Below are 21,237 nucleotides of genomic sequence, written 5' to 3' on the forward strand. Positions count from 1 at the left end.
TTAAGGCAATGTTATTTATAGCCAAGTGTTGAAATAAGATAAAAACGAATGTAAAAAAAAACATTGACATTCACCAGTTATAGATTACTGAGATCACTGTAACTTGCACCCCACACATGCACTGCTTAGGATCTCACATAATACATCGCTAAGGACATATTAAATGACATCAATGGTGATATCTCAAATGATATCATTGATAGCATCACTGACTACACTATAGTCATATACAGCGTAGAGTTACTGGATGCACATGTGCCAGTCTATAGCTTGGAAATAGCGCAAGACATGCAGGCAAATGTAATTGTGTATGTTTAAAGTTATATGGTGCACCGTTTACAAATCACTAGAGTTTGGGGTGTAAGTATTACTCCATATTAAACAAGGTAGAGGCTGAGCACACCTGGTGAGAGTAACTGAGGTATGTGGTTGCGGCCTAAAGACAAAGCTCAATTAAAAAAATCTGTGAGAAAGAACCAATTGCTTGATTATCCACCAGGGGATATATAGGCACGTCCCCATGTGAAATAGCTGTAATAATGTAAGGATGTTCCACTTCAATGTGGTTTAACTCATACTAGTGTTGTAAACATGGCTCTACGTTTGTATGCCATTGTGTTCATTTCACAAATGTGTGTAGTTTATTTTAGCAAACTACAGAGGGTTGTCGATATGGTCTTACACAAGATGCCTTATTAGTACTAAAAGTGTCCTGTACAACCACTTGAATTACAAATATGATAATCCCAATAAGGTGAAGAGAAAATTGGCCAAAGAAAGGGTAATCCTATTAAGGTGAAAATTAAATTGGCCAAAGCTGGAGCGTGTTGAGTCTATAAACCCTAAAGAACATGGTCATAATGAATGGATAATGTCATCAGTGATGTCATCAATGATGTCATCTGAGAAGTCATCAATGATGATATGGAACAGGTGATGAGTGATGTAATGCCTGACGTCAAATGCAGTGCATGGTAGGAGTATAATTTATAGCTAGCTCAGTAAACTAGAACAGGTAATTTTCAGTTTCTTAAATGTTAGTTTTTACTTCAACACCTAACCACAAACTCATCTTAACCTTTGGCTTGTCTATTTTTTTTTTAAACATAATCTAAAACTTTATTACCATATTTAGCAATTTTGTCACGTTAACCTTTTTTTGAGTGAGTGAATTTCTAGGGCGTTTTGGCCAAATTCAGTCAACTCCCCCACAGCATGTGGCCTTTGGTTGTATGCTAACAAGCTTCTACCGTAGTACTGCAGTGCTGTGCAAGCTTCCCCAAGGAAGCTTGTATTGTATTGTGGCAGTAAGGAGTAAAGCTTGGATAGCAGCTCCCGCTGGAGGACCACAGTATCTAACGGGAGGGCTGCACAGGGTCTTGTGGGAATATAGCAGAACCTGTGGCAAAAAAAACGTTTTGGCCCAGGGGATGGGGGGTTAAGGGGTCATTCTGGTTTCCCCTACATGTGCTTGGGGGTCAAGATGTCCCCATGCTGTCCCATTATACTCTATGCTGCAAACTTTTTATGGACTAAGGACCAAAGTCTCCGAGTCCTGTAATGGGGCTGCAACTTTTTCTTCTGACTAAGGGTCAGGCAATACGATTGCTTGGTATTGCTGGACTGGTCCCGGGGTACCGTTGGGAGAATAAACTCCCTCGGACAATCAGAGGGCCCTTTTTTAGGTCGAAGCCTGCTAGCAGCGCATGCCCTGTAGCAGGCAAAGAGATATTGTCAAGAGGGGTTTTCAATACGGCATGAAGCCACGCCCCTTTTTTCCATTTGCAAGCCTCTCGAAACGGAGGCCTGCCATTGGAAAAAGCTCATGTTTTGCAGATTTGTCTGCTCTGGATACCGCCTCTCGAGGACTCCATGACCTGCCTTACGGTATCACGATAATATTTCTTGAAATATCGCCTTGGCAACCATGAGGCAGGTCAGGGAGTCCTGGAGGGGCGGGATTCAGTATCCTGTATCCGCCCCGTTTTTTTTTGTTTTTTTTGCGTTTGTGCCGTTATTTCGTTGGGAGTCCTCAGAGATGGAGGTTGTGGGGTTGAGGCGGTTCTGGTCAGTAAACGGTGCTGGTTTACATTTGCATAACTTTGTAATACTCAAAAGAGCTATTTCCGTGAAAACATTACGCTTCGGTCTAAATTTATTATTAAAACTGCGGAAACGGACAATATCTTTTAACAGTGACTGGGACGGGAAACACTCTCTTGTAGTAACGCATATAGTGAGTGCTGGGCCATTAGGTCTTCAGCAGTTAAACTTGCCTGCACGGAACCGAGAGCATGTAGCCTAACAGATAAAGGGTCGACCTCGAAGCTGGGAAACCGGGCTCGAGTCACGGCAACTGCGATCAACATCTTGTGATTCTGGGCAAACACCCCGTGCCTAACAAAACTGAATGTGTTCATCTGTAACGAAACTGGTGCTCATGTAAAGCGCTCTAATACCCGATATCTTCGGGTCTAGTTCGCGCTACATATAAAAAATAAAAATATTGAAATGCCATAGCTGTTTGAACGGCGGGAGCCTACAAAGAAACCGATGCCCGTGACCGCCACCTGTGTATCACACCCTTCAGTTTTCCATATGAGTAGCTGCATGAAATGCGTTTAATAGCCCCAGCGGATCCTCTGAACATAGGTGAATTTTGCTAACGAGAAGGGCCCAGTAAACTACACACAGAAGGTTACCAAAGACAAAACGTGTTCACTACTCATACCTGCTCTGCTAACAAGCACCACAATTACTTCGCAGCAGAGGCATAGGCAACCTCGGATGAGCTCAATCCAGGGTGCGGGCAGTTAACTACTTTTGTGAGGTAAACTACTCAGTCTGCATTGAGTTACAAGGCAGTAGCACGGTATCATCGCAGTGGGAACCAGCAATACTGAATGACCAGTTATGAGTATTATTGGCAGTGAGCAAGTAGTATACCTGATGGGTTTTCCCTCCCATGACCCACTGCATCATTCCTTCTAAAGCCTGCTATTAAAAGGGAGAGCTCATTCAAAGGCAGCCATTTTAGCTAGCTGCACCAGCATCAAGGCCCGCCACGTGCATGACTTAAGTGCACCCGCAGCAGTGATATTCCCAACCTCTCTTGGCAGGCGGGCAACACCCATTGGGCTCACCGGGCTTCAGGGCCCCCCCAACCCCCCCGTCGCGTGTGTCAGAGACAGTTTCGTGGGCTGGCGACTGTCTGATTGCAGCCGCACAGAGTACTTCACAGGTCTTTTAAAGACCATTTAAATGTTAATGAGGCTATTGTAATGGTTTCACCCCTTCTTAGAGCCACCTGGCCTATCGCTGGTAGAATTAGCCCCCCCGCCCGAATTTTTTTAACCCCCCCACACGAAATTTGGTTCTAGTTGCCTGTCTGTCTCTTGGTACTCGCTGGAGTTGGTTTTGCAAAGCGCTACCTCAGTCAGAGGCACCAGCAGTTGCCGGAACAGCGTTATCTCTAATGCGATAAGGTGGCATTAAAAAACTGTTATTTTTCAAGAGTAGACTGTATGTACAGACTCAACATATTTAGTGAGAAAATCAATAGCGACATTAGACTAGAGCGCCGACCGAGTGCAATGGAGGACACACAAGTCTGTCTGCCACATAAGTAATTTCAGCAGGAGTGCCAACATCATACCAACAATACCCTCCTGAGCTGCAAACTGGCCCCAGTTTCTGAACGCTAATCCAGCTTCTCGCGTTTAATACTAGTATCCCATGACCTGCTTGACAAGAACATTAAGTGGAGGGTAAAAGATGACCACAAAGGGTTAAACATCGGGTTTCATTAGGCTGTGGTCCGGCATTTAAAGGTCACAGGAACTAACTACCATAGTGAACCTTTTTTGGCAATTTTCAGCAAATAATGCTAGAAAGTTTACTAGTGGAGTCTGGGGTGGAAACCAGATAGGTTAGCAACTGATTTTTGTTTTGCTTAAACATGTGCGCATAGTTGGACTGCTATGTCCACTAGGGCTTTCCATGGCAGTTCAGCGAGGAAGCTGTAGCCATTGGAGTTATTGGGATCTAGCCTTGCTTCTTGGAGCAAGGGTGATTAGCTGGTTCTTCAGCGCTGAAAGGAAACCTGTTCGTATGGATTTGCTGAGGAAGTCTGCCATGTGCAATGCCAGTACCTGAGGTTGAATTTTTGAGAAAGCTACAGCACAGGAATCACCTGATTCCGTTATATCATCAAGGTTGGCCATGAAAAAGGACCCCCTATGTGGGGGGTGGAGGGGGGTGAGGGGGGCTGATCGAATGCACCAGTTTTAGAGGCAAGCTTGGGGTTTTGCTCAGGCTTGTGGCAGTTTTTATTTTCTACACCTTTTGGTGAATAACGACCGTAAGGTAATGCACACTGTCTTTGGGCAACAGCTCCAGAGGTGTAATGGAGAATAAACATTCTGAACGGCTATGAAGAGCTTGCAAAGGCTGCTCAATGCTTTGTGAACATTTACCTATAATTCTTTGTTTGGAGAGGAGTTGGCTTAACGGCTAGAGCGGTCGACCTCGAATCTGGGGAACTGGGTTAGAGTCTCGGCAACGACGCTGAACATCCTGTGATTCTGAGCAAAATCCCTTATCTCCCCGTGCCTAACAAAAACAAGCATTGGCATAGCCAATAGGTCTCGCCTTTGGGATCTTATAAGTGTTTAGCCAGACCTATTGGCTATGCCTTTTACTTACATTTTTAAAACCAAAATAAAAGGCATAGCCATTTCAAAATGCCAATAGCTCATAGAAAAAAAGGCAAAGCCAATAGGTCTGGCAAAACACTTATAAGGCCCCAAAGGCGAGACCTATTGGCTATGCCAAGGCTTGTTTTTCTTTAATTTTCAGTACTGCAGGACTCATCCAGAAAATACCCAACTTCTTTTTTTTAAAACATACTTTATTCGTTTTTCATTAACTTCCAATACAAAGTATTATCACATTTCCATGATTGCATTATTACACGTCTTGTTTGGAGGTATAACAACACTTGTCTGCAGTGTATAGTATACCTTATACAATCCGTATATCTCACATCAGGTAAATACGTACATGAAATCATCCAATTTGTTCAAGAGACTAGCCGGGAGATGCCATGACTACTTCGGGGGATCGTTTGAGAGAGCAAGAGTCTGGAAAAGGGCTACAGAATAGAAGTAGGGATGACATGGCAATCATGGTAAAACAGCAGTGCCGTTTCAAGGACTGGAGCAGAAATACCAGAAGAAGTGGGGGAAACAAAGCTGGCAAGACTAAAGTAGGCATTGAGTGTGGGGAGTAAAGTACAGGTAGAGGTAGTTGACAATACCGGGGCGTGGGGAGGAGAGCGCGCGAGAGAGAGAGAAGAAAGCAGGTGAGTGAGAGAAGAAAGAGAAAAAGAGAAAGCAAGAGAGAAGATAAAAAGCAATTATATATATTTTACACATACACACACACACACACATGTATATATATGTACACATACACACATACATGTTTAGTGAGACAATCTGAAAAAGGTGGGAATGTGGTCCTGTGGCCATTAAAAAAATACAACGAAGAAGCCAAGCTTCAATTGAAAGATACGACCTGCTACCAAAGAGTACCACAGAGTAATATTTTAGAGATTAAAAATAAATATCACAAGGAACTTTCAAGGTGGAGGGGCATGGGCCTGTTATCTGATGCATAATATCAATATCTGAAGGTGGTAAAACCGATAATGCCCATTTTGTATCTAATACTGAAAATCCATAAGGACAAAATGTCCCCTCCTGGTAGGTCAATCATCTCTGCCATTGGTAGTTTATTTGAGACATCTTCACGCTACTTGGATCACTTCCTACAAGATTTTGTAAAACAGCTGCCATCACATATCCAGGACACGGGAGACTTTTTGAAAGAAATTGCAGAATGTCCAATGGGAGAGCCAGAATTTGCTGATAACCCTTGATGTTGCCTCGTTATATACGAAGTTTGCCCATAAAGATAGACTCAGAGCTCTTAGGCACTATTTAAGCGGAAGATCAGACTCAGAGCTCTTAGGCACTATTTAAGCGGAAGATCAGTCTGAATGTATCAACATTCTGAAATGCTGTTAAAAATGGCAGAGCTATGTTTGAATAATAATTTGTTTCTTTATGGAAGTGACACCTACAGACAACTCATGGGAACGGCGATGGGCACCTACTTCACCCCAGCTATGCGAATTTGCACATGGACTGGTGGGAAGAGCAGGTGCTCAAAGTCCAGTTCACAAAAGAATGGAAAGATAACAAACGTCTGAGTCAGATTCATAGATGATCTTTTTATTATCTGCAATGGATCGCCAGAGAGTGCCTCCATGTTTATTGAATCCTTAAATGTTAATGATCTTGACCTTAAGTTTACTAGCTCCATCAGTGAGGTAAATGTACATTATCTTGATTTAGAGGTCTTCATTAAAAAAGATGAAATACACACACGTACCTTCAGGAAACCCACAGCTGGGAATTCTATTCTACATTGCACAAATTTTTATCCGCAAAGATGAAAACATAGTATTCCCTATGCTGAACAATTGCGTATAAAAAGAAATTGCAGTGAGACAATTTCTCTAAAAATAGCACAGCGAAATCTAGAGGAGAGATTTCGTGAGAGGGGTTACATTCAATCAGTATTAGATCAAGCAACGAAAAAGGTAGACAAATTACCCAGAAGTGATAGCTTAGTGAGGGCGAAAAAGGAGAGTGAAAAAACAGCACAAGATGTCAGGATGATTACTGGGTACAATGCCTATCATGCCAGTGTGAAAGACTGCATGAATAGGCATTGGTACCTGGTTAAAAGGGGATCCTACGATTGGAGATATGGTATCCAGAAGGCCAATGATATCCTTCAGGAGAGCAAAATCTATGAGAGGGGATTTGGTGAAGAGCAGCCCGAGGTAATCGAAACAAAGAACTGGCTCACTGAGAATCCAGGTTTTACGAAATATCCCAAATGCAAGGCGTGCAAACACAAAAGAAGTATGTCTACCTTTCATGCACAAACCATGGAGGATTCCACGGTTCCTAAATTGCATAAGTGACCATGTTGAATATGTGCTGCAGTGCACATGTCCATTTCGATACATTGGCAGCACTATACACATGGCTCATGTTAGGATCCTCCAGCACCTTAGATCAATCGATACAGAAGCGTACCCGGTCGCTCGTCACATAAATAAAATACATGATGGAAAGAGTGAGGAATAGATATATGTTTTACTTTTTAAACGAAAGCTTTTTTTTTTTTACATATTTTAAAATTTTATGTGTACCATCAACTAAATCAAATCATGTGCAGAATGGGGCTATCAACTTATAATTGATCAATTGATGACTGTTTTTTCTGAAGTTGGTTTTTACAATATTTTAAATAAGTGCATTTTACTGTGGAACATGTGGAGTATTTATATGTATATTTATGTGGTTTTATGCATTGTCCTTAGGGCAAAATCAAGAGCTGCTATCTGTAAGATTTGCACACATCAATGTACTGTATTCTTAACCATATATTTGGGTTAAACAGTAGGAGAGTGTAGGGTGTTTGGTACTTCAGCTGGTGTTATATTACTTTGCATTTTAGCTAGGGGTATCGGAGCAGTAGCTGCACAATCACAGGAAAGCACTTGCACTTTTCACCGTCTATTAGTTCAAACATGCACTTGCAGACTAGCAGACCCCAAAAGTATACTGACTGTGGAAAAGTAAATTTTGCCATGTTCTGTGTCCCTACGCCTCATCCATCATGTGTTATGTGTGCATGACCAATATGCATATGTTATTCCCCATTTCTGATTAAAGACGCAATTACAGTTGTGTCCACCTCTAGTATGTTAGTTTCCAGTCCTCGTGAATACTACGAATATCAGGCCTATGTAAGTAATGTTGCCACGTTTCTCAGTGTGCACGTTATTCCATTATAAAGTCCCCGTTTCCAGGCCTCAAAAGAGCCCGGACCACAGATTCAGCTCCTGTCTCCTGAAAGCCTCGCTGAGGAGCGATACAGCCCCCACCTGTATCCTCGACCCTTCACTTACTTCCTGCTTCGCAGTGCCCGGTGCACCCCGGCTCTGCCTCTGAGTCTGCCAAAAGTATGTTATAGTTCCTGCTATCAGTCCAGTCCTCCTCCTCTGCATTCCTAAGCTACTGAACTGCATCAATAGTTTCCGTCATTGTCTAGCCTACTCGGCTCCACGTTAGAGAAATACTGTATTTAATGGTCATTTAATATTCTTCACGCACTACATGTAGAATAATGCATGGTCCAGTCTTAGAATCAGGTTAGCCTCTCCCCTTATGACTTCTAGTTTATATCAACATGTTCCCTAAACATTAGATACCAGATAGGGTTTAGGTACATGTCGCTCCGACCCTCCAGACTCTAGTCTCTGCTCCTAGCACAGAGTTCGTAGCCCCCAGCTTCTCCTAGTAATACGTCATTGCTAGTTTTCGCGCACCATTAGGTTAGAGGTCCCGGCTCCTTAGGTAGCCCCCTCCTATGTTTCCGCCCATTCATGACATATTCTGTTACGTTTTGCATCACATGTCTAAGTAAACTCCCAGTTACACCTCTTTTTACTGTTATCTCTCGCGACTGTTACGAGTCACGCCTTCTACTCCACCCACTGTTACGCCTACTGCAATGTAATGCTATGTGTTTGCGCTATGTATATAAATGAATGTCTTGTTATTAAATGTTAGCGCGCTCATCCCAGACCTAGCCCCAGCAGCTGCTGGGCCTTTTTTCCCCTGCTGGGCCTTTTTTCCCCTGCTGGGCCTTTTTTCCCCTGCTGGGCCTTTTTTCCCCTGCTGGGTCCCAGTTGTCCTGCTGGGCCCTGTCATTCTGTTCCTATGCAGGTTGTCCTGATCCTGTCCTTATGCTGTAATAAACCTGCAGAAACTCCTACTACCTCGAATCTTGACTCTTATTTATTGAGCTATCTGTTATTCATTCATTCATCCAAAAATAGGGTATTATTTATTTATTTACCACATAATGGCGCCCGAATAGGGACTTGCCCTTTCCCCACGCGTCGGTGAAGCCACGCCGACCCCCTGACCCTCTGCAGTCGTGACGGAACCATACTGGCCAAGTGCAGATATTTCTGCTTCAAGTATCCCTCAGGCCCACGGAGGAGACGGAGGAGGCGGTCCAGCATCCGAACGAGACGGTGGAGGAACGCGGCGAGTCCCGACCAGAGCCCAAGCCAAGAGTCCAAGGTCCGAGGTATCCGGAGGTCCACCCGTAACTGAAGTCCGAAGTCCGAAGTTCGTCGTCGTAGTCCAGTCCCGTCCGAGGCCTTCCGTTCCGTGCTGCCCGGTGAGTACCATTGCTGGGGTAGTGTCTAGACAGGGTCAGTCTAAATTGACTCCTGGTCCGTGGGTTGGTGGTACCCAAGCCCACAAACGAAGTGTTCACCTAGGTGGATACGGGTCTTGATGTGTCCCTTTATGGGACCGGTATGTTCCGTACTGTTATAGCAGTGCATCCAGTAACTCTAGTCTGTTCCGTTCTCGAGAAATTCTGTTCTGTTTCTGTTTTCAGTTTTTCAGGTAGTATTCTGTTCGAATTGTTATTTATAATGGTGTTCAATGTATTTCCAATGTCGTGGTATGCCTGAATTGTTTTCCCAATTGTTATTGTTTTTCGTGTATTGTATTGTGTTCCGATTCAAGTTTAGAATGCCGCTCTTTTCCAAGTTACGTCAGTTAAAAACTAGAAAGGGTCTGCTGGAAGCAGCAGTTCCTGTTCCGCCTAGGGACAGTCCAGGTCACTTTATGTATCAGAAACATGGCATAAGCGCCATATTGTATCTAGATTTATGGGTAGAGTATACCAAACAGTTGGAAGAAAAGTATAGATGGCCCGTATCGGGTACATGGGATGCCGAATGTATCATGCGAGTAGAAGAAGCATTATGGAAAAAGAAAGCCAGACAGTCACAGAAAGATGCCATCGAGTTATGGCGTAAGGAAGCGCATAGAAGAACGGAAAAGGAAGTCAGAAAGTCAGAGTTAAGTAGAGAATCCCAAGAACGAGCCCAAGAAAGAGAATTAATCGAGATAGGTGAACAAGTCAAAACCGAACAGTCAGACAGACAGAGGCATGCCCTTATTAAGGGTATGTATCCTCTCCTTGCCGAAGGCTTGCCAAAAGCGACCCCAGAGGCACCCAGTAATTTCCCGCCACCATTAGTTCCGACCAAGCTACGTCACAAACCAACAGCAGCTGATATTTTTATTTCGTCCTATTTGGACGACACAGTCCCAGAATATGCAAATCCAGTTCGCGCTCCACCAGTCCCTGTAAATCAGGCACTTCCCGTTTCTCCAGACACCGGAGTACCTGTTACGGTACCCCCGGGTCAGCCTGTCATACAAGTTCAGCCCACGTTACAATTACCGACCCTGCAAGCACGAAGAATGTCAGTCGACGATTCTAGTCTAGGGGCCGCAGGAGGAGCTCCTCCTCAAACCCCGCCGCCACACAAGCGTTTAACAACACTCGAATTACATGCTCAAGCATCACAGCGTACTCCTAAAAGTAATAAGTCTGTTACAGAAATCAGGCAAGCCCTTAACGAATGTGTTTATGATCCAGTTCCAGGCGAATATAATATGGTTTTATATTCCGTACGTGTAAGGAGAGTGACCGAGTATCTAGTCACCTTGCCGAGTATGAAAGAAGATCTAGACAGAATATATCGTTTCATCCGTACAGGGGATGATCCAGAAAGTATTGGCGAGATTATGTCTCAAAGAAAAGCCGAGATTCAGCTCATGATATTAAAGTTCCTGATCAATTGTCTAATAAGAGAACAAGATTATCCGTCTAAAGATCCCGCCGAAATGAGAATCCTGACAAGGTGGAGTGATAATATAGCCGAGGGTAAGCACAAGACCATTAGTGCCATGGAAAGTATGTACAAGAAAATTCGTAAAGAAATAGTAAAGTTACACGAACAGCGTAAAGCAGCACAAGTAAGCGAGAAAGAAAGTATCTCTGATCCTGAAGAGGAAGACGAGAATCCCGCCAGAATAGCGTATGTAGGAAAATCCAGATTTCCAGATCGCCATTTACGCCTAGAACCCAAGTCTGTTTTTCATCATCCAGCACCAGAACAAGGTTCTCTAGAACAAGCATTTCAAGCTACCGATCACATTCTGAAATCACGAGTCGGTTATAGCGAGTTAAGTACCATGCATGAACAAGAACTAGCCCGATCAGCAGTCCGATGGATTACTGATTCTAGCACTTTTCCAGACGAAATAGTGGCACAAATGTTTCTGAAACTGCCCCCAGCCGAGCAACGACTGGTGGGTATGTATATGATTCAGCACCTCATTACTCTGTATGAGGGTCAACATTCTGATCCAGGCCCGTTACACGATATCCTGAACGAGTTACTCCAGTATAGATGGAGAGGTCTAGGTACCGATTTAATAAATGTCATTCTAGAACAGCGCCACAAATATAGAACGTTTTTGAACCCGCATTTTGTTCATGTCTCACCCCCAGAAAGTAAACCATTCTATATAGACAGACAGAATCCGTTACGAGAGGTCCACCCAGTCCAAGGGGCGGGTGGCGTAATGCAACGAGTGTTTGTATACACTCCGATTTCAAAGATGGAACTCCTCGAGATGAAGAAATTAATTCCCTGTCATGACAAAGATCCAGCAGGGTTCCATAGAGAATTAAAAGACATGCTCCGTATGGGAGAATACACTTACCCAGATGTCATTAAAATGTTAAAGGTCCTGCTACCCGCAGGGGTGTATGAAAAATTAAAAGAAAAAGAATGGGAGGTGGGAGAGAAAAAGATCGATTGGACAGCTCTAGAAGCTGAAGACAAGGCACGAGTACCAGGTACCGGTCTTGGAGATAAATGTAAAGAATTACCAGAATTATTGATTCAAGTTCTGCCCAGACTATTGACAACTAGGAAAGAAGACTGGGATGCAATCTCAGCCTGTAAACAGAAACAAGATGAAGACATTAGTGATTTTTATTCTAGATTTGAGAAATGTTTCAGTATTAATAGTGGTCTCAAGACAAGTAGTGAGTCATACCCTCATCTTTTCGTTACCAAATTAGTCGAGAATTCAAGTCCACAAATTAAAAACCGAGTTTTGAAAGTCGAAAGCACCTGGCAAGCAAATACTCCGTCCCAGATGCTCCAGATGCTTCAGTATCACCAGAATAGAATCAGAGAAGAGCAAGAACACGAGAGAAAACGTATGAAAGACACGAAAATGAAAGTGCTAGTTGCACAATCTATTCCTCAAGACAGTCAGAAGAGGGGTCCGAATCAAGCCAGTCATCCTGCGGCTCCCGTTAAAGGGAACTGCAATTATTGTAAACAGCCAGGTCATTTTATAAACGAGTGTGCAGTTCTGAAACATAATATAGCTACTGGTAAGACTAAAGAAAGACCACGTCCGCCGAGACAAGAACAAGTTTCACAGATTCCTCAGCCACAGAATGCACAACAGACAGTTACAGCACCGCAGCCTATTGCTGCAACACAGCACGTTACACAGCAGATGTACCAGTATGCACAGTCTGAGTATCCAGAGTACCAGTCATATTCATGAAACAGCCTAGAGAGGGAGGTAGGCTTGCCTCTCATCGAGATACCTGTAGACCAAGAAGGTCCCTATGTTCACAGCCAAGTATTAGGGAAAGACAGAAAGTTTTTGATCGATACAGGGGCAAGTAGGACCACAATTAGTCACGCCGAAGTTCCAGGGGCTCCGCTCTCAGGCTCAAGAAATGTTTCCCTTGGATTTTCAGGAAAACCCATCGTTAATGAGATATCAAAGCCAGTTACTCTAGAAGTAGGTCCATTGTCCCGTACTACTGATCTGTTACTTACTAAGTCATGTCCAGAAAATCTATTAGGTATTAAGACACTGAAAGAGTTAGGTGCAGTTATTTGCTGTTCCCCAGAGGGAATACGTCTGTTCCTACGTGACTTTAAGGGTCACTATGTGTTACGAGATTTTGATTCAAGATTGTCTAATGTTCCGCAGCATCTATGGGCGAAAGGTCCAACTGATGTAGGTTACATGCAAATCACACCCTATCGTGTGACTCTCAAGCCAGGTGTAGTGTTACCCCGAATCAGACAGTACAGATTGCCACCTGAGGCTGTAGCAGCCTTATCAAAAATTATTGACGAGCTCATGGCTCAAGGAGTAGTTGTAGAAACTGACTCCAATGTATGCAATTCTCCGATCATTCCAGTCATGAAACGTACTGATCCAAATGCACCCCCAGTATATCGATTAGTGATTGATTTACGAGAGCTTAATAAATGTATTATTCCTCAGTACCCAGTTGTCCCAGATATTTCTTCCCTGTTAACAGCCATTGATTCCGAAGCCATGTTTTTCACTGTTATTGACCTCAAGAATGCATTTTTTAGTGTTCCAATTCATCCAGACAGCCAGTTTCTTTTCGGTTTCTGTTTAAATGGAAGGAGCTATATGTTTACACGCGCTCCTCAAGGTTTCACAGAAAGCCCTAGTATTTACAGTCAAGCACTCAAGAGACAACTAGACAATATTCACATGCCAACTGACACTGCCCTGCTCCAGTATGTCGATGATCTACTGATCACAGCCCGTTCTGAACGTGCCTGCGAGCAAGCATCACTTACAGTTCTGTATTTTCTAGCCGAAATGGGGCACAAGGTGTCACCTTCAAAGCTTCAATTCTGTGTCCAGCAAGTGGTATACTTAGGACACTTGCTGTCCAAGAGGGGTAGGCAGTTGACACCCGACCGTATCCAGTTAATAGCGAATCTTCCCCAGCCCAGAACCCAGAAGGAGGTACGTGCTTTTATCGGCCTTACTTCTTATTGTAGACAATGGATTCCCCAGTATGCATTCCTAGCCAAGCCATTGATACAGTTAACGACACAGGAGGCAGCCGTATCGACTGTCCTCCCTTGGACATCTGAACATACACTTAGTTTCAACGAGTTAAAGAAAGCCCTATGTCAAGCTCCAGTTCTAGTTACACCGAACTACAGTAAGCCCTTTACACTTTTCGTTACTGAACGCGAAGGTACAGCATTATCCGTTCTCACGCAAGACCAAGCAGGTCAATACAAGCCCTGTGCTTATTTTTCGAGCACATTAGATCCAGTCGCCCAGGCGTTGCCTGCGTGCCTCAAGTCAGTTGCAGCCACAGCACTAGCTATCAGACAAAGTGATTCCATAGTTTTAGGACATTCCCTGACAGTACAAGTTCCACATTCAGTAGAAGTTCTTTTAAACCGAACACAAACTCAGCACTTGACAATTGCACGTTTAACGGGTTATGAATTGACACTGTTCCAGCCACACATAGAAATTAGACGCTGCAACGTCCTGAATCCTGCTACACTGTTACCATCAGTTAGTTCAAATCCAGACCCACATGATTGTGTGGAAGTAGTTAACATTACGACAAAGCCAAGACAAGACCTGACAGATATTCCGTTATCAGATCCTGACCTGACACTTTATGTGGATGGTTCATGTATGAGAACTAGTACAGGAGAACTAGTCGCCGCGTATGCAGTGACTACTGACACTGAAGTTATTGAAACACACCGTATTGATACTCTGTCCGCTCAAGCAGCAGAGCTAGTCGCTCTGACACAAGCCTGTATACATGCCAAGAACCTGAAGGTTAATGTTTACACAGATTCACGTTACGCATTCGGAGTTGTACACGACTTCGGAGTGCTCTGGCAGGAAAGAGGTTTCATGACTTCTCATGGAACCAAGATTCAGCATGGTCTCCTTATTCAAGCCCTGTTAGATGCCATACATTTACCGACATCTATTGCTATCATGAAGTGCAAAGCACATACGAAAGTTACTGACATTATTTCCCAAGGTAATGATTTAGCAGACCGCACAGCCAAACTTACAGCACAGACTCCAGACATTCCAGTAAACAAGACACATATTCCAGATCTGACTACATGCATGACAGTTAAGGACCCTACACAAGATGTCATAGATATCCAGTTACATGCTACCCCCGATGAAATCAAGAAATGGTCTGTACAAGGAGGGGTCCAGACAGATCAAGGATGGTTAACGAAGGGTAGAGCCACATGGTTTCTCCCCGATTCTATGGTTCAAGTCATTATCAATACCGCACATAGTCCAGCACATTTAGGAGAAAAAGCTATGTTAGACAGTATCCAGAACATTTGGTTCAACAAGCATTTACGAGCTGCAGCCAAGCAGAAAGTCCGTACCTGTATGATATGTTGTCAGTTTAATCCAGGTAAAAGTGTCCCGGTGGAACAAGGTGGTTTCCAGCCCCCTGACCACCCTTTTGAGGTCCTCCAGATGGATTATATTCAAATGGAGCGATGTCGAGGTTTCAAGTATGTCCTTGTAGTTGTATGTGCCTTGTCCAGGTGGACAGAAGCATATCCAGTCCCAGATTACACAGCCGCGACCACTGCCAAGCAGTTGGTTCGTGAATTTTTCCCTAGATATGGACTCCCTAGAGTCGTATATTCTGACAACGGTCAGCCATTCTCATCCGAACTCATGAAACACGTTTCCCTTTTGTTAGGGTACCAGTGGAAGTTCCATTGTGTACGCCATCCAGAAGCAGCTGGACTAGTCGAGAGACATAATCAGACTCTGAAGATCCGTATAGCAAAAGTCTGTAAAGACAAGGGTGTGGACTGGTTAGTAGCTTTGCCAGTCGCTCTGTTTTACATGCGTATGGTCGCACATTCCAGATCAGGTCTGTCCCCGTATGAGGTCGTATTCGGCCGCCCCCCTAACATGTGGGGTACTCCTAGACCCCGAAGTATTACCGATGTTTCATGTAATATGCTGACAGATTACCTAGCTTCCTTGATGTCTGCCCTCAACTCATGTCGTTCACAGGTTGCCGCCGCATTTCCAGACAATACCGAGGTGGCACCGCACGAGATCGTTCCAGGATCCTTGGTGATGATCCGAAATTTTGACAGATCAAGTCCGCTGGAACCACGTTGGAAGGAGCCACGTCAGGTCCTCTTGACCACCCGAACTGCCGTCAAGTTAGAAGGCAGGAAGGGGTGGGTTCATCTTTCTCATGTAAAACTTTTCCAAGGACCAAAGCCAGCCTCCAAAGACATTGCCAAGAACATTTTCCAGGATCCGAAGGATTGCCAGAACATTGTTTTAAAGGACTGTCCCGCACCGAACATTATTACAACCCCTCCCTTGTTAGAGAAAACTCCGCAACAGGAGTATAAGTTAAAGCTCAGGTCTAATAAGTCAGCCAGTTTGATTGTATAAGTCCTCCCCTAGGTGAAACGGTTAAATTGTTTCTGACATGTATAAAATAGACCCCCATAGTGAGAGAGTCAGTCGAAGTTCACTTCAATGTATCGTTTTTCTGAGTTTCATATTATTTCTCAGCATAATGATTTCTTGCACCAGTTATGCTTTCTATCTGTGTTTTCCAGTTCCTCATGTAAATATGTCTGCTCATGCTACAGTAGAGCACACGTTTAGTGATCTGCCTCCTCACGAATATTCATACCGCCTCGCCATGCGTAATAACACATTCATCCGTATGTTACATTATTCACACCAGACCAGCAATGCCACTAATTGTTGGGTGTGTGGTCGACTCCCCCCTTTCCAGACACCGAAGGGAGTTCTGCCACTGTTTCCTTATCCATTCTCACACAATGGTTCGTGTGGAGCATGGTCCACGTTAACGTCGTCCTCAACAGATATGTCTTTTCTTAACAGTACATGTTTCCCAGACAAGCAAGGTTTCCCCCACAGAACAGGTTTAGATCTAGAAAATGAAGTATATAATTTAGGAAATTATTCGTCGAATTTCATGGTCCTGAATGTTCAGTCTGATACTACTCCAGACTCACCCGCTATTTCAGTACTACCAGTCAAAGGCGAATTATGTGTCCGTAGTTATGGTTCTGTACATATAGGTCATAGTGAATGTACTACTGTTATCCAGTATAGTGACAGTAGGAAATCTATTTTTATAGCTTCACGTCATTCTTATTTTGTTTGTGGTCAAACTGCATATGTCCGTCTGCCCCTCGATTGGGAGGGAACCTGTTATATTGCTTTCCTACTGCCACCTGTTTTTCTAGCCCCACCTGACTATCATAGGAATTCTTTCTTAGTACACACTAGACACAAGAGAAATCTCCCGATTGTCGATTATACTGAAACCGCCGCAGAGCAATTCATTGATATAGATAAAGGTGTTTTTCCTTATTTAGGTACAGTTGTAAATAGTAAGCTAATTCGTAGGTTAACCAGAACCCTCGAAGCAGTAGTAGATGAGACTGCCTCCGCTCTAGGTAACTTAACTGAAGAACAATCCTTTATGAGAATTGTCGTTTTACAGAATCGTCTCGTCCTTGACGTCATACTGGCCGATAGGGGCGGGGCCTGTAGAATTCTCGGATCCAGTTGTTGCATTTTCATTCCAAATAACGCACCGTCTGTTTATTCAGCTATAACCAGACTCCATAAAATTGCCCATCTGTTACACCAAGATCCAGGCACCTGGACATGGTCCGGTTGGTTCTGGAATATAATTTCCGCATGGGGATGGAAAGTCCTGTCCTTTCTAGGTATTGCAGTAGCGATCATATTTAGCTGCTGCCTCTGTATACAATGTGGCCCTGCGATTTGCAGCATGTGTGCTACCTCTTGTATTCCCAGTCCCAAGCCCTGTTCTAAATCCCGTTCCAAGACAATTCGAGACGAGCAAATGGTACTGTATGAAATGATAGACGGTATCATGAATATTGATGTTTCCTGATGGAAACGTAGTGACAAGGAGGGAATGTGGAAAAGTAAATTTTGCCATGTTCTGTGTCCCTACGCCTCATCCATCATGTGTTATGTGTGCATGACCAATATGCATATGTTATTCCCCATTTCTGATTAAAGACGCAATTACAGTTGTGTCCACCTCTAGTATGTTAGTTTCCAGTCCTCGTGAATACTACGAATATCAGGCCTATGTAAGTAATGTTGCCACGTTTCTCAGTGTGCACGTTATTCCATTATAAAGTCCCCGTTTCCAGGCCTCAAAAGAGCCCGGACCACAGATTCAGCTCCTGTCTCCTGAAAGCCTCGCTGAGGAGCGATACAGCCCCCACCTGTATCCTCGACCCTTCACTTACTTCCTGCTTCGCAGTGCCCGGTGCACCCCGGCTCTGCCTCTGAGTCTGCCAAAAGTATGTTATAGTTCCTGCTATCAGTCCAGTCCTCCTCCTCTGCATTCCTAAGCTACTGAACTGCATCAATAGTTTCCGTCATTGTCTAGCCTACTCGGCTCCACGTTAGAGAAATACTGTATTTAATGGTCATTTAATATTCTTCACGCACTACATGTAGAATAATGCATGGTCCAGTCTTAGAATCAGGTTAGCCTCTCCCCTTATGACTTCTAGTTTATATCAACATGTTCCCTAAACATTAGATACCAGATAGGGTTTAGGTACATGTCGCTCCGACCCTCCAGACTCTAGTCTCTGCTCCTAGCACAGAGTTCGTAGCCCCCAGCTTCTCCTAGTAATACGTCATTGCTAGTTTTCGCGCACCATTAGGTTAGAGGTCCCGGCTCCTTAGGTAGCCCCCTCCTATGTTTCCGCCCATTCATGACATATTCTGTTACGTTTTGCATCACATGTCTAAGTAAACTCCCAGTTACACCTCTTTTTACTGTTATCTCTCGCGACTGTTACGAGTCACGCCTTCTACTCCACCCACTGTTACGCCTACTGCAATGTAATGCTATGTGTTTGCGCTATGTATATAAATGAATGTCTTGTTATTAAATGTTAGCGCGCTCATCCCAGACCTAGCCCCAGCAGCTGCTGGGCCTTTTTTCCCCTGCTGGGCCTTTTTTCCCCTGCTGGGCCTTTTTTCCCCTGCTGGGCCTTTTTTCCCCTGCTGGGTCCCAGTTGTCCTGCTGGGCCCTGTCATTCTGTTCCTATGCAGGTTGTCCTGATCCTGTCCTTATGCTGTAATAAACCTGCAGAAACTCCTACTACCTCGAATCTTGACTCTTATTTATTGAGCTATCTGTTATTCATTCATTCATCCAAAAATAGGGTATTATTTATTTATTTACCACATAGAATGGAATAGAATAAAATGAGTCACTGGCTATTGGTAGCCGGCACCCGGCTATAACAGACCCAACTGCTTTTAATGCGAGATGTGCACATAAAAAGAGTGCTGCTACAAAAATAATTTCAGTCGTTCTGATTGTAGATTTGCGTATTTGCACATGCATATTTGCTGCTATATAGCGTTAATTGCACAATTACATGAAAGTACTTACACCATTGAATTAGCAACAAAACTTTACCACATGACAGAACATTGAATATATTTGCACGTCCATTTAAAGGCAAATAAAGATCAATTAGTCGAAATATGCACTTGCATATAAGCAGTACCCTGGTGTAAATTGATAAAGTAAACAAAATAAATCATAGGCTATTAGTAGCCAGCACTCTGCTACAGTAGACCCAATTGCTGCTACTGCGAGATTTGCACACAATAGAATGCTGCTATAAGATAAACTTAGTTGCACTGATTGTAAATTTGCATGTATATTTGCTGCTATATGGCGCTATTTGCACTAAAATGTGAAAGCACTTGCATCTATAAATCAGTTACAAACTCCACCACATGATATGACATGGAATATATTCATACGTCCATTTAAAGGCAAACAAAAATCAATTAATTAACGTGAAAACAAAAACTCAATCTACAAGATGGTGTACTTTTTTGTCACTGCCAAGTTGTGGACTGTGTATATTGTCAAGCACTGCTTCGGCATCCCGCATTTAATGACCCCACTCCCCCGGATCCTCCCACAAAAGCCACCTCCCACTGTCACGGACTCTCCGTACCCCATCGTATTGCTATAATAGAAGCCCGGTAAAGCCACTTTGGATAAACAAGACTAGGGGGGCGAGCCGCTTCCAACCTTATCATCCGATGACGGCGCGCTCTGCGGGAGCGACCCCCCGCCGGCAGCGGAGGCTGAAGACCCCGGGTGGCCATCAGAGCCCAAGGGCACGGGCTGAGAGCTGCTAGTTGCCATTGAGGAAAGGCATAGCAGCAAGCATGCTATCGGCCTTGCTAGACTACTTCCTGTTAGAGGAATGACCGTTAGTACCGACTCACTATCACGTGACGGGCCTAATTGTAAAGATGTAAACATCCTCTATCTGCGCTGTGCAGTATTCTCTCACTCGTGTCAACTTACCGGGGCGAACCATCCAGAAGGAACCTTCTTTTATTTACTTATTTTTGCTATTTTTATAGCGCGAACAGTCGGCATAAACGCCCGACGCTGGTGCTGGAAACCAGGGTTCGAGCCTCAATGTCGCGTCCACATCCTGTGATTCTGGGCCAATCACTTAATCTCCCCGTGCCTGAATGTGTAATGTAAATACGGTGCTCATGTAAAGAGCACCAATACCTTCTCGTCGAGTTCACGCTATATAAAGTATGCAAGAAAAAAAAAGCGCTTCGTCAGAGAGCAGAACATAGGCTACTCTGGATAACTGGCATCATAGTTGCCAAGTTTTCAGATTGCATATTGGGCTAATTCTCCAAATCTATTAATTTTATGCTTTTTCATTGGCACTGAGCTCTCTGGCTGATGCAGGTTGACTCCAACAATGGAAGCCATATGCTGGCTCTTAAGTTGTCTTTTGATCTCCCGCTTTCTAGTCCCAAGGCTAGGATATTTTTTGTACAGTTGGTATGGAATTCCCATAAAGTAGCTGGTAACCAGCTCGACCTCCCCCAAAACTCATGCAGTGGGCCAGTAATTGAATAAAAGTACCATGGGCAAGTTCCCAAAACATCGCTTTCAGGAATATGGTCGGTGTGACACGCAGGGTGGTCCTAATACCGTTTAGGAAGATATCATTCCTTTGGAGCCATGTCTCTACTATTAAACTTCTATGGGCATGGTACATGTCAGATGTGTGGTATCCTGCTGCTCAGCCAGAATGACTGCCTGATGGAATGTTAGTGTTTGAAATGTGTGCGTGCGCGAACGGGTTGGATGAAGGGCTGAGCAGCAGGGAAGCTGCTCCTGGTGAGGCTCCTACCTAGACTCTGACTTTACCTCTCTGTATCTAACTTACCACCTCAATAAATCTACGTGATAAACTACCTGAATTGGAGC

General features: G+C 44.0%; 1 protein-coding gene across 1 annotated transcript in view; it reads right to left on the reverse strand.

The window, feature by feature from the left end:
* The window catches only part of COX20 (cytochrome c oxidase assembly factor COX20), a 268,147-nt gene extending 247,963 nt beyond the window's left edge, over positions 1 to 20,184 (reverse strand). Inside the window, exon 1 of the mRNA XM_078646951.1 lies at positions 20,023 to 20,184. Coding sequence (XP_078503077.1) covers positions 20,023 to 20,139 — 117 coding nt within the window. The 5' untranslated portion in view covers positions 20,140 to 20,184. The remainder of the gene's footprint in view (positions 1 to 20,022) is intronic.
* Between the last annotated feature and the right edge of the window lie 1,053 nt (positions 20,185 to 21,237).

The sequence above is a fragment of the Lissotriton helveticus genome, chromosome 6 (genome assembly GCF_964261635.1).
Source record: "Lissotriton helveticus chromosome 6, aLisHel1.1, whole genome shotgun sequence".
In the NCBI taxonomy this organism is placed as follows: Eukaryota; Metazoa; Chordata; class Amphibia; order Caudata; family Salamandridae; genus Lissotriton; species Lissotriton helveticus.